Here is a 14,568-nt window from a genome sequence, read left to right on the forward strand (position 1 = left end):
TATAACTTGCTAGGTCCCTCGTGTAGGCTACGGCTAAAACTTGGACAGTCGGCTAGCTTAAGTGACAGCGAACCTCCTCCACTGACAGCGAGGTTGGCGAGCTATCAGGCTGCACCTCCAACACGGAGTTCTCCGATGGGGATAGAGACAATGTTACTGAACTGGACCCCTTCCTTCTGCCTAGCCCCTTTTTAGGCACATGGAAGGTGAAGGATGAGGAGCCCTCTAGATTGCACATGTCCTTCCTGGAAGCTGTCCAAAGAGCCTCCTCCTTGGGGCATTGCCACCACCCAAGAGGACTAAGTTCAGCCTATGAGGCAGCCCCCATCGACACGTCTGCGTGTACCTATCCTCAGCAAATGCCATGAGACAATGCAGCTTTTCTGGTGCCCACGAGGGAGAGAAGCCCAGCCAAACCAGGCAAGGGAGTGGTCCCACCTAGACCAGAGCCCTCGCCGAAACAACCCACAATACTTAGTGCCAGGAGGTGTGGGGGCCTTCAAGACATTCATGAGAGGTGAATGTCTCTAGTGATAGGTGTGTGTGTGTGTGTGTGTGTGTGTGTGTGTGTGAGAGAGAGAGAGTAGGAATAGTGTATTTGTATTTTGTTTGTTTATGTCTGTCATTTCATTGTTTGTTGTATTGTTTGTCTCAGTTTATAAAAATAAAATACACAAATTTGATCACAAAAAAAGGCTTGGTTAATTTCAAGTGGAATTCATGTTTGTTGACAATTTAATTGACAATACCTCCCCCTCCTTCCTCCCCCCCCCAGTGGACACAGCCCACCCCTCCATTCTCCCCCAATTTACCCATCCACCCCCCTCCCCCCTTTCCTTCCACAACACACTCCCACAACCCCTCCCCTTCCTTCAACACGTCCAACCCCTCCATTCCCCCTTCATACCACCACCACGCCTCCTTCACTCGGCTTGTAATGTTTTTGTTCTAGGATGAGTTTCCCGAAAGCTTCATAGCTTAAGTAGTACTTAATTTCTTGTGATGTTCCAGGCCCACACCTCTCCTAGAACAGCAATGTTCTTGATTGAACAAATTGTGTTTGTTCACACACAGACGATCTTAGAATTGCTAATTGTCAGGAAAAATTAAGTACTACTTAAGCTACGAAGCTTTCAGGAAACTCACCTGTTTCTCTGTGCATCACTGTTATTCGCCACCTGTTTTTCTCTCCTAACCCCCCCCAGCCCTCCACCCCTCCACTCGACACAACCCAACCCTCAAATTCCCCCTTACCGCCACACAACCCACCCCTCCATTCCCCTCCCCAACACACCCATCCACCCCTCCTCACCCATATATACAGCAGATCTTCCACCCCTCCCATTCCCATTTTTCTCCCATTTCATTTAATATATCTATTCACTATAGATATGGTGGGTAGAAAACAATGTAAGAGGGAGACAATTATGATTACAGTGATATTGAGTGCTATCAGGCTTTGCTGAATTGCAATTTTGAATGTTTTTTACTGGTCTATAAGCCAAGACCTTGTTCCATCCCTCTCTGTAATAGAATAACTCATCGCCAAATGTTATGAATGTTATGTCTTGAAAGCGTAATTTACACAGGCTAAATTACATCACTTGATCTTATAAATGTATACTGTACTATACACAGTGCAATCTAATCATGACAGTATCATTTCCAATTCCCCCAAAAGTAATAATATAATTTCCAGTTCCCCCAAAAGAGATACACCTAAATTCTATAGGCTACCAAACACCCCACCTCAAAAAGAAATACTTGTATGTTTTGGTAGTATTTGAAAAGACAAGTATTGTAATTCTACCCTGTATCCAATGGGTGACACTGTTGTTACACACTCCAATATCGTTGTGGAGAACAGACATATATTGATTGCATTATAAAACAGCAAATATTATTCCTATGCAGAAATATTATGAAAACAAATAAACACATTCTTTGTTCAACTATTGCACGACAGGACACTTTGTACCGCTCTCGTCCTACATTTCAGCGGTCAATAAAGACGTCGACGCTTGACTGCTTTGTTTGCTTGGTTGCTTTAGCCGGACAGGGACCGCCTGTAAATTATACGTGTCACCCACATCCACACAAAGCTCTCTGGGAAAGAGAGTCCACACTCTAAATAATTCAAGCCTCGTCCTCTTCGCTGTAAACAAGATGCCCGCCGTCCATACATTGCTTTTAGAAGAAGCTTTGCAAGACAGTCCTCAGGTAGGCATATTCTATTTGTTGATGCAATCGACGCGATTGAGAGGAATGGTCTAGCAAAACGAGGTGTCATTGTGCCAGATTCAATTTCCCCGTTGTATTTACGCTGCTCGACGTTGACAGCTCTCAATTGCTTCATTGTTTCGGTAAAGCATTCCTCTGGTCAGTCGTCATTGGATGATAATATTGTTAGAATGCATCACTAGTCTAAATTGTTATCAGTTACAGTGTGTCCACTGTATTTGCATATTGCTCGATAGAGGGTATTCCCCTGTCTGGATGACGTTATGTGAATCTCGTTTCCTAAGTGCATCGACAAAATAGGACGCCTCCAATAGTTATTAGCCTAGTTATGGGATTGTTTCGATACTGTGTGAACCCTCACGAGTAGCAAATTACATCAACTACTCGCTATACAGACGTGTTTCACATCACTGTTCAGAAAAGACCGCGAGTTGGGCCTGTCTTTACGGGCTGTGGGAGGGGTTTTGAGTTATTGGAATTGGTCATTATGTCAGCTCTGCAGACCAAGCTGAATATGAGGCTGAGTGTATGAGAGAAATGCAGATTATTTGGGTGGGAACAGGTATGGTGAGTTGGCAGACGGGCATAGCCAGATGTAATTGGGAAATTGGATGAATGGCCCCTAATTACATGCAGGTATGTGCCGCGATTGAACATGATAATAAAGGGACACCACCTCCAGACACACCTATAATGTGCATTGCGTTATCTGTAGGCTATACCATTCCCATCCTTTTAATAAGTTTGACTGATTATGCTAGAGGCTTATATTTTGCCCTGCCCATTTTAGTTCTTCTTCCTCGAATCATTTCATGATTCGAGGTAACAATTTAAATTGGTTACATTTTTATTTTGATACTCATCATACTTTTTAAAATATTACCACTTAAAAGTGCACATTTTAACATAAGTCTATGGTGACCAAAGATGCAATTATTGGAACGCTGCTCTTCGTACAACTTATAAGCGACATACTCCAAACCAACTTTAAGATGTGCAGAAGATAAACACTGTAAAAATATTTCTGATACCTATTATACTTTTTAAACTATACAACTTTTTGTAACTCCTAAAAGTCCCATTGGCTTTACATAGAGTTCAAAACTAAACTTAAATGTGATTGAAATTTAGCAATTTACAGGAAGGTCAGGAAGGCTGTTTTATTGCTTAGCAACCAGTTGTAGATGAAGAAGAAATTTGTTTTATGAGCTTTATTGTTCTTCCTCATACTTATTATTAGTGGGCTTGCTTCATTAAAATCACACTGTTCATACAGACACTCAACATCAGTTTCAGTGTTTACCAAAAGCTTATTTATCCTACTTGAAGATATCTTAAAGATAGAAATCACACACAGTTTCTTCAGGAACTTCCTTTTCCTGTTCAGTTGTTCTCCCTCAAATCAAGGAATGATTTATTTTTTACTTTAAATCTAGGAAATAAAACCTGCATTTTAAATCTACAGTATAAACAAATAGATACACTGTAAATATAGGCTACATTTCACAGCTGCTTGATTTTACAATTGCTATTCCTTTGAGGTTTTGCATCCTTTGAGGCTTTCCCAAAAGCTTTTCAAAGCTTTTGGGAAACTCACACCTGTTTATCTGTTCGCCTGTGTGTCACTGTCCATCACCACCAATTTCTTTGTCCTTGGACATATTGTTCTGTCTGCCCCTCTTTGTTATACAGACTCGGTCCTTGCTCAGTGTGTTCGAAGAGGATGCAGGGACACTCACAGACTACACAAACCAACTGCTACAGTCTATGCAGAGGGTGTTTGGAGCACAGGTAACACCCACACACACACTATTGTGATTCTGATTTGATGACTTGAGGTGTTTCTGGCTATTGATGTGATGAGACATACAGTACAGGCATTAAGCTATGTTTGCCTGATATGTGCAGTTTGCTTTGTGAAAGCTATAGATTCTTGAAAGGTGGTAACACTTTGCATAGACTGAGAATAAGCTGTCAGTGACTTAACTTCCTGTCTTCCACTCTCTGCCCCTCAGAGTGAAATGGGACTGGCCACAGAGCAGCTCTCCAAGCAGCTCCTGGATTATGAGAAGAAAGTAGGTACTACTGGGACTGTTGGTCAGTTGTACATGTGATGAAACTGAAATGAAATCATGTCTCTGTCCTAAGTGTGGAACAAGATTTAGTAGATTATGCTGACTTGTTGGAACATATTTCTGTGAAATAAGGACTGCATGTTGGTTTATTACTGCAGTGTGTTGTACTGGAACAGTTTGTTGGCTGGCCTTTATAACAGTCGCATACCTGCACGCTATAGTAGCATTTTTCTCCAGAAAAGCATTTTAACTTTACTGCAGAATGCATGCCAGAATTATGGGGTGAATTTTGTAATTGTAGCTTCATAGTGTTAGCTTGCATTTATTGCATTTCAAGCCCCATCTTTTTTTTCTCCAGAATTTTGCCCTTGGAAAAGGTGATGAAGAAGTGATCACCACACTGCAGCACTTTGCCAAAACTGTGGGGGAGGTGAGGCGTGTGTGTTTGTGTGTGTGTGCGTGTGTGTATGTGCGTGCATTTGCATGTGTGATATGGGGGTCTAACTCTGGTTTAGGCTGGGTATGTGTATCAGCATCATAGTCCATTGTACTGCAGGACATGTCAGTTGTGTATAGACACCATATGGAGGAAAATTACGCGGTCTCTCACTCTATTTGTTAAAAAAAAACTGCATTAGTGCTTCCATCAGGATAACCAAGAGGGTATGGGTTCAGGCTATGGGTTCATTCTATCAGAAAAAAAAAACTGAAGTTTTCTTCAGTCAGGATGCTAGAGTATGAAGAGGCTGTGGTTCCAGAGACCTGTGGTGCTGCTAGTACAGGGAGGGCTGGAACAGATGGGTCTGCCTCACACAGCCATGGGGGTCCAGTCGCTTGCCTGGCCTGTGCTGGCTGGAGAGGCATTATAACATACACACAAGTGAGGTCATTGTTCACCCATCTTACCTAGCAGCATACTGTAGAGAGTATGAATCTATCTGACTAAAGGCTAAACCTAATCCTATGAACTTTTGCCTCCACAACACTGTATATATATATCCCATTGACCCCACCAGACGCTGTGTATCTTCTATGGTGATGCTCTGCCAGGCCTGTACTGCAGCCATCTTCAGTTTGTCTTACTATATAATAAGGCACCATCCAATGAATTTGGAGGCATTTGCTTGCACTCGAGCTGACAAGATGTTTCTTTACACTTCAGAATACATTCTGCTGCTGCTGTCAGCAGTTACAATCATCAATTAAGACAAGTTAGTAAGTTCTAGTGGCAGCTATACATGCCCAAACACCCCTGCACCATGTATTTTTTTCAAACATTCCTCTTGCAATCACTACATGATAATATTCATCTTATCTGTCTACAATACCTTTTTCCAGACCTATGCAGGCTTTTTAAGTACTTTTTAACAAACTGTAATCTGACCATCCTTTTTGAGGATAACTAGTGGTTTGCACCTTGCAGTGAAGCATCTGTAGTTTGGCTGGTGATGTATTCTGTGTTCCTGATCTGTGGGAAAGTTGTTTTGGGTTTTTGGTGAGCATTCTTCGGTCATCCACTGTGGACTACCTCACCAGTGCTTGTTTTTTTTTCCTTTTAATGATGTTCCAAACTGTTTATTTTGACCAAGCCTAAGGTTTTGGCTACGTTTCTGATAGTTATTTTTCAGATTTTTCAGCCTAATAATAACTTTATTGACTTTCATTGACATCTCTTTGGTCCTCATGTTGACAGACAACAATAGTAAACACCTAGTAAAAGGCAAATGCAAATGCAAAGCCTAGAATCAATGTTTGATTTAATATCCAGTGTAGAGCCAAAATAAGAAGAAATGCTTAATTGTCCCATTACTTACCCAGGGCACTGTATATATTGAACATGTACATGTACATATATATATATATATATATATATATATATATATATATATATATATATATATGTTCTTGATAGATGATTGAGCACAGAGTTTTGCTGCTTCAACACTAAATATCGAAATACTGTTTTGCAAGTTGAGGGCAGTATCGTAGGGTACGTTTTCTATATGAGAATGCATCATAGTAGCCCAATAAACAATTTCAGCCTATCCTCTTCATTGCAGAATAGAGATTTTGCTTTGTGATTTGCATTTGTTTTTGAATCTGCTATTGAACCCCCCTCTAAGCAACAATCAATGTTATCTCGCATCCCTGACTTTACAGTTGGTATATTCAATATTCAGAGTCACACTGTCTGGCTTTGTGAGATTACAGATCAATGTAACCACATGCTGTTAAGAGAGCTGACAGGAAAGGCTCCTGTGTCGTGCTTTAGGTGTGTCACACTGTAGTGCTAGGGTAGTGAGTGGTGCTTCTGGGTAGTGTAGTCATTTTGTCTGTGTCAAACTGCAGTGGTAGGGCTGAGTGTATTCTCTCTCTCCTCCCCAGCTGAACGCACTACACTCTGAGCTGGCCACACAGATGGCCGACAGGATGGTCTACCCCATAATTCAGTTCAGAGAGAAGGACCTCACAGGTAGACACAAGCATGCCTTCATCAGAACCTATATTTTATTCACATTTTATGAGTAAAAATCGCTAATTGATTGTACATTGAATATTGATTTGCATGCCTAATTGTGGTGTTGATGATTTTCTGCTTAGTCATGGTGTTTGATGCAATGAATCTGTATTTGCAGAGGTAAGCACATTGAGAGAGATATTCGGCATCGCCAGCGATGGTATGTATGTGAAGGTTTCTTCAATCTTTAAGATTTCTTTTTTTTAAGTCAGTAGTTTATCATCTTCAGACCCATTTGTCATATTGAGACTCATGTCCCTTCCTCCCTCCTCCCCCCCTCCTCCCCCCCAGAGCATGAGGCTTCCATGGTCAAGTACAGCAGACTGCCCAAGAAGAAGGAGAATGAGAAGGTAGTGACAGACTTCCCTCTATTCTGCATCGATAAAGCGCGCGGGGCCGGGGGGGGGGGGGGGGGGGGGTCGTCGTCTAGATTGCGTGTGTACATCATTGATTGTGTATTGTGGTGCAGGTGAAGGCTGAGCTGGTGGGGGAGGTGGCCTATTCTAGGAGGAAGCAACACCAGGCCTCCATGCAGTATTACTGTGCCCTCAATGCCCTGCAGTACCGCAAGAGAGTAGCCATGCTGGAGCCTATGCTGGGCTACACAGAGGCACAGGTAACATCACCCTTCAGCAGGTGAACCATCGCCTAGTTCAAATGAGTAATGTCAGAGGTTGCAATGATATGGACTCATCCCCATTGTGTCACCGCCCTCAGATCAACTTCTTCAAGAAAGGCATTGATCTAGTCTCCAAGAAAATGGACACCTTCCTCGCCTCAGTGTCCAGCATGACACAAAGGTACTGTCTAACTTTTTCAAAGACCCGTGTCTGTCTGTCTGTCTGTCCCCATCTCTATTGTTTGTGTCAAATAACAAATAACATACTGTTGCATGTTATGAGTGTAGAACTTCTTTAATTCTCTCTCTCTCTCTCTATTTCTCTAATTCTCTCTTTCTCTGTCAGTATCCAGGTCCAGCTAGACTCTGAGGCAGAGGCCATGCGTATGTCCCAGAGGGAGCTCCTCTCTGTAGAGGACACTGTCTACATGCCTGACCGGGACCCTGACCCCGTCAACCGCACACTCATCCAAAAGGCAGGCTACCTCAACATCAGGAAGTAAGGAGCCATTTGATATTATTCCTTTATCTTTCATTCAAGGCTCTCTTTTTCTGTCTGGTCCACCGGTATTTCATATTCTGTTGGTGTTTTCAGTTTAGGGCTTGATGTTTTACATTGTGATGTATTATGACAATGAAATACATATATATGAAAGGTTGCTATGACAAGAAATTGATTAGAATCAGTCAATGAAATGTATTTGTATAGCTGTTTTTACAAAGACAATTGACTCAAAGTGCATAGGAACAGCTAGGACCGAAGAAGTTCTTTATAGCCTAGTAGGAATAGGGTCAAGTAAACAACTGGATGAAAAATGTAAGTATCACAAAGGTTCAGTCAGGCACGGCAAGGAGGACGCAGCTGGCCTTCAGGGACGGACAGCTGATTTCACGTTATGCAGATCATGTCACATGTTCATGGGACAGGCTATAAGAGCCAAGTCATATTAGACTCCACCATAGCTGAACATTTGTTCACGCTGGCTTGTTCGTTTGAGCATCCTACCACCCCCCCCAGCTTCCACTTGCAGGTTACCTACCTACAGGGGGATTTGAAGTTCATGGGCTCCCTGTTATGTATTTTATTTCTATTTTCAATATTGTTTTAATTCAAGTGGGGCGTTAGGAGTTTATGGGCTCCCCGCTATGTGTATTATTTGTATTCTAATGTTGTTTAATTCAAGTGGGGAGCTATATCAGAGCGGAGACATCCTTTACGCCAAATCTAATTGTACTTTTCATTAAACCTATTTACATTAACAACTTAAGTGTCTTGACTGAACTAAGACTTCATCAATACCACACGATAGAACTAAATCCAGAGTATGATGATGGCAGTGGGTAGGTCAATAACTGCTAAGAAAGCTTTTCAGAGTGGGTCAGCATCAACATGTGTTTGTGTGTGTTGAAATCTCAGAATATCACAATCCTGAGTCACCTGAGCGAAGAGGAACTCTGCAAATTCATTTAGAAATGTTGAGTATGGCCCGGGGGGTCTATACTAAACTATATACAGAAAATATACAGCAGCAGAACTTAGTATGGCTTATACATTATATTTCGACCACACCAGGTCCTCTTCAGGCACACTTTGTTCTGCTGCTCTGTATTCTCTGTATAGTTGTGTAGTTTAAGTACTCTTGCAGTGTATGTCTTCTTTTATCTTTTGGGATTTTCTACGTTTTGTTAAAATGCCTTTTTCCACTGTGTATTTGCTTCCTTCCCTCTACAGTAAAACAGGCCTTGTCACCACAGCCTGGGACCGACTGTACTTCTTCACCCAGGGAGGAAACCTCATGTGCCAGCCTCGCGGGGCGGTGGCCGGGGGCATGGTGCTGGATCTGGACAACAGTTCGGTGATGGCCGTGGAGTGTGAGGACAGGCGCTACTGTTTCCAGATCACCTCCCCCACCGGTAAAACGTATGACAGACCTTCGTATGAGTCTTCAATAACCCTAACTAATCCGATGCACCATGTTTTCCTTCAACGCTGTATTTAATGTCATTTTTTTAATGTCTTATTCTAGGTCAATGATTCTTCAAGCAGAGAGCAAAAAGGAATATGAAGAAGTAGGTATTTTGTTGTATTAGATCTTTTGTTCTGAATTTCATAGGATTCTTTGATCCATATGGATAAAGCTTTTGCTGCAACAAATAGCAACCTGTTCAGATATATATATTTTTTTAAACACATTTGACCTGCCTAAGAGATTAGTTCTCTTATGTGAGGTGCTGTTATTTGTTTTGTAAGACAACTCTGTGAATCAAACATCTTGTGTGTCTGTCTTCTCTCCCAGTGGATTTGCACTTTGAACAACATCTCTCGACAGATCTACCTGACTGACAACCCTGAGGTACGGTACTTTAGTATGCCTCCTCTAGCACAGCTCACACACACACACACACACACACACACACACACACACACACACTCACACTCACTCACTCTGTACCATACAGGAGACCCCACATATGAACCCAAAATCAAGTCAGATAAAGCAATTGTAAAGCTCTTTAGTAAGTTGTTTTATGCTCTAGTGCTCTGAAACAGGGCATGGGCGTAGGCTGAGATAAGCCTGAGACACAGCCCTTGTTTTTATTCCAGCCTGTTATAGCAGAGTACTAGAACCAGTGTGATGATACCGCAGTGCAGCAGTGTTGCAATAGCATGACACATGCTTGACTTCTACTTTTGTAGCAATGGGCTTTAAACATATGATAGGGATGTACAGTACTTAAGCCCACTGGGTAGGGCTGTTTCTGAGTATTTCCAACCAGCCTCTGTGTGTGTGTGTGTGTGTGTGTGTGTGTGTGTGTGTGTGTGTGTGTGTGTGTGTGTGTGTGTGTGTGTGTGTGTGTGTGTGTGTGTGTGTGTGTGTGTGTGTGTGTGTGTGTGTGTGTGTGTGTGTGTGTGTGTGTGTGTGTGTGTGTGTGTGTGTGTGTGTGTGTGTGTGTGTTAGGGAGGACATGTGTGTGTTTTGAACTTCTCTGTATACAACAGTTTGCTGCATCCTTATGTTTATGGAACATGTGTTTTAGGTATGGAGGGTGGACGATGGTAGGGTGCAGAGGGTGCCTCACTGTCTCATTGTCTCTGGCGTTTGACTTTGACTTTGGTAGCTGAGAGACAGCAGAGTATCTGAATGTGTCCAGCCATATTAGCCATTGTCTGTGGACTTGTCTGTTACTTCCGCTCCTCATTGCTCCCCTGAGCCAATCAGTCTTTTTTTTTTTTTTAAATAGAAGCATTTTAAATCTGGCCCAAACCAGAGCAGTAAGCAACACTTACAAGACCTAAACAACACAGGCTAGATCGGGGTCAAATACTGTCTTTAATGACCACTGTTCATATGCTGCCGAAATATATACAGCACCAGTCAAACGTTTGGACCATGCCAAGAGTGTGCAAAGCTGTCATCAAAGCAAAAGGTGGCTACTTTGAAGAATCTAAAATATAAAGCATATTCTGGTTTGTTTAACACTTTTTTGTTTACTACATAATTCCATATGTGTTCCTTCATAGTTTTGAGGTTTTCAATATTAATCTACAGTGTAGAAAATAATAAAAAATAAAGAAAAACCATTGTATGAGAAGGTGTGTCCAACCTTTTGACTGGTACTGTATGATGATGTATATTGACTTTTATGCTATTGAGAAAGTGATTTACTCTTTACTCTTGTCATGACTTTGGTGGTGGTATTTACCGTAGTAATGATATTGTCAGTGTTTTCATCCAACCTACTCTACTCTAGAGTCTAGACCTACCATATCCTTTATGTATGTTCTCAATAGAATGAGCCAAACTGCGCCCTCTTGTGGTACTATTAATTACTCCCAGTGCACAGTTAAATCTGGACTGTTTGTTTCCCTGGTCAACAGGCAGTGGCCATCAGGCTGAATCAGACGGCCATCCAGGCAGTCACTCCCATCACCAGCTTTGAGAAGAGACAAGAGGGCTCACCCAACCCTGACAGGTCAGTATTCTGATTCACCCTGCTGAGTAGAAGATATCTTACCACTGTCAGAAGAAATGAAAAACATGTGGATAATATCTTATTTAGTCACATAGTCACATTGACCATTTTCTTTCCATATCTCACCCTCTCTGTCCCTTTACCCCTCCCCCTCCCCCTCCTCCTGCTCTCTCTGCAGGGCTAAGCCAGGTGGGGTGGAGACGTCCAGCAGTGCGTCTCAGAAGACCTCTGCTGCTCCAGAGCCTGAGGACCTGATAGCCCCGGGTACGCCCATCCAGTTTGACATCATGCTGCCTGCCATGGAGTTCCAGGACCAGAACAGAGGAGGAGGAAGGTAAAAGATATAGGGGAAAGACACTTGTGGGTAATTTCCTGGAAGCTGCTTCATGATGTGAATGTGATAACATTTCCAGAAAGCTGGGTCATAATGGAGCCACAAGGTTTAATTGTGTGTGCGCGTGCATGCGTGTCTCCTCCCTGACAGGCGCACTAATCCATTTGGAGAAACGGATGATGACTGCTCATCAGAAAGCGACGGTAATACCATCCACAATCCTGCTGTTTTTATACTCCACATGCTGTCAGTACTTATTCCCTGATCCTCTCTGTCCTGTGGTGCATGTGTGTGCGTGTGTGTGTATATCTCCAGACTCCCTGCTCCAGCAGGTGTTTGTGGTGCGTTTCCTGGGCTCCATGGCTGTGCGATCAGGACATAACCAGGAGGTGATCTATGAGGCCATGAGGCAGGTCCTGGCAGCCCGGGCCATCCACAACATCTTCAGAACTACAGAGTCCCACCTCATGGTCACCAGCAGCTGCCTCAGGTAAGAGGCTAATGGTACCTCTGGGGTTAATAAAGTTGTAGTGAATTACTCTGAGTTACTGCAAGACAGTAGAATGAATAGAGTCATGTCAGGTAGAAAATAGAAATAAAATAAGGAAGATTAAAGATATGTAATAAACATTTTGGGTGTTTTATTTTATTTTTTATTCCAACAGGCTGATTGACCCTCAGACACAAGTCACAAGAATAAGTGTGAGTGGTCTCAACTGTATACTATCTCATATACTTGTATCTTACTCTTACAGTAAATCTGGGACTTGACAGTAATCAGCTAGTGCTTCACTCCAAGTATTTGATCTGATTTATCCTTGTCAGCTATTATGTACATGTGAATTAACCCCTATCTGTCCTGCTGTCCCCCTTCCCCTCAGTTCCAGTTACAGGACGTGAGCGTGTTTGCGGCTCACCAGGAGAACGGCAGACTGATGGGCTTTGTGGTGGAGGGGCGGGACTGGAGCGAGGAAGGGGAGGAGGTGGGGGAGCCCTCCTTCAGTGCGTTTGTCTTCGAGAGCAACACGGAAGGAGAGAAGGTACTATATGTCTTAAAAACACACACGCCTACAGTATACTGCGTAAACAGATATGGTATAATTACTTGTAAGAGGCTTTGGCCTAATACACCTCGAATGTACTGCTTTAACATATCTGCATTCACTATGGGACACTAAGCCTACAGTCAGTGAGTGTATGCATATGTATTCCAATAGTCTGTTTCAAATGATTTGATATCATATCTTTTATTCACAGATATGTTACACAATAAGCCTGGGGAAGGATATCATAGAAGCCAAGAAGGTAACTACAAATTATCTTCCCAGTTTATGAAATCTACAAAAAAGCAAATGCTACTAGTTGCAGTATGCTAGTATGCTAGCAAATGCTACTTGTAGTTCCTATCTGAACCTGTGTTTGGCTGCCATTAGGACCCAGAGGCTCTAGCCCAGTTGATGAAGTCCATGCCTCTGACCAATGATGGCAAGTTCCTCCTGCTGGAGAATGAGCCAGGAGACACAGCCAACGGAGCAGGGCAGGAGGACCTGGAGTCTGAGGCCTAACCACAACACGACCATGATCCCCAGGACCAGGAAAGGTTCCCACATTCTTCCCCACCCAAGGTCTCCTCTTATGAGGTGAAGGTGCACTCATAAATCCCTCACCTTCTACTGACTCTGGTACTATTTGTGTTATACAGTACATTATTGGCTGGGTTTGTGGACCCAGATTAGGCCTATATCCCTGGATTAAAAAGCACTTCCTATGGCATGGAGACTCTAGTGAATATGTGATTTAGTCAAGGACTAGGTAAAATCTGTGCCTGTATAACTGGTATTGTATCTCTCTTTTACGAGCACTAAATGGAGGTACTTCTAAAAAGGGACAAAGTTGTATTAATGTTTATTTTTCTCCTTTTCCCTGGTGGAACTAATATCCTTAACCACCCTTTGGGTTAAGACTGAGGGTAGTCCCTTTCTCTCTCCCTGATAGGTTTACATTTCATAGCTTTGCGTTTAGTGGTACTATTGTGTTTATGCTACATTTTATAATTATTACGGAAAGTTGACCCATATAGACCTCGTCTTACAGTCCATCTTACATATAGGTCTTACCAGCACTTATGCCATTATTATTCCATTATCATTCCTATAGGACAATATTGCACTTCCAAGGTTTTAATTCCAAGCCTGACGTCTATAGAATGTTAGATATCGTCAGGCAGCATTATGAAGTATGTTTTACATCTAAAGGACAAATGAAGGTACTGTATTGTTGATTTATCCTGCTGTGACATTACTTGCTGTTCAGGGGGCCAGTGGCTGTGCTTGAATAGCTTGTCAGTGTCTTTTAGCAGTGGACATGGTGGCATAAAAGCCTTTCCAAGTGATGGTGTGAGTGTGGATGACTTGTGGTAAAGCAGAAAAACCAAAATGCAAAGTCACAGTGCTATGCTCATTGCTCACTGTAAGAAGAAATAACCCTGTCATGCAAAAGTAAGGTTATACAATAGGTACAATGTGTAAAGCATTGGTCACCAATTCCTCTAAAATGCTTTATTTTGGTATTTCATGTTTTGCATACATCGCTACCTATATGAAGAATGCATTCTAGGGAGAATCATTCCTTGCACTTAAAACATTATGCTTTGAGATTTATACAACAGTCCTCTGTGGCTGACCATTCTTGGGTGTTGGTGTGTGTGGGAGATAAAAAAAAAACATTTTCACTCCTTTTACAATAAAGGCCTTTGTAAATGTGAACTGTAGGCTGTTTCCACAGAGAAGATTGTGTTTTAGATATC

The 14,568-nt window shown here is 42.4% G+C and overlaps 1 protein-coding gene across 1 annotated transcript; it reads left to right on the plus strand.

Annotated features, from left to right (window-relative positions):
- The first annotated feature begins 2,091 nt into the window (after positions 1-2,091).
- On the plus strand, positions 2,092-14,198 carry appl2 (adaptor protein, phosphotyrosine interaction, PH domain and leucine zipper containing 2). Its single transcript, XM_083666372.1, has 21 exons — positions 2,092-2,220; positions 3,934-4,032; positions 4,257-4,316; positions 4,675-4,746; positions 6,702-6,789; positions 6,953-6,994; positions 7,126-7,184; positions 7,304-7,450; positions 7,552-7,634; positions 7,800-7,952; positions 9,186-9,374; positions 9,481-9,523; positions 9,751-9,807; positions 11,334-11,428; positions 11,607-11,762; positions 11,913-11,965; positions 12,078-12,252; positions 12,428-12,464; positions 12,644-12,802; positions 13,020-13,067; positions 13,196-14,198. Exons 1-21 carry the CDS (start codon positions 2,167-2,169, stop codon positions 13,325-13,327), a joined length of 2,001 nt encoding a protein of 666 aa, XP_083522498.1. The 5' UTR covers positions 2,092-2,166; the 3' UTR covers positions 13,328-14,198.
- The last annotated feature ends 370 nt before the right edge of the window (positions 14,199-14,568 follow it).

Source organism: Argentina silus (assembly GCF_951799395.1).
Source record: "Argentina silus genome assembly, chromosome: 3".
Classification (NCBI taxonomy): Eukaryota; Metazoa; Chordata; class Actinopteri; order Argentiniformes; family Argentinidae; genus Argentina; species Argentina silus.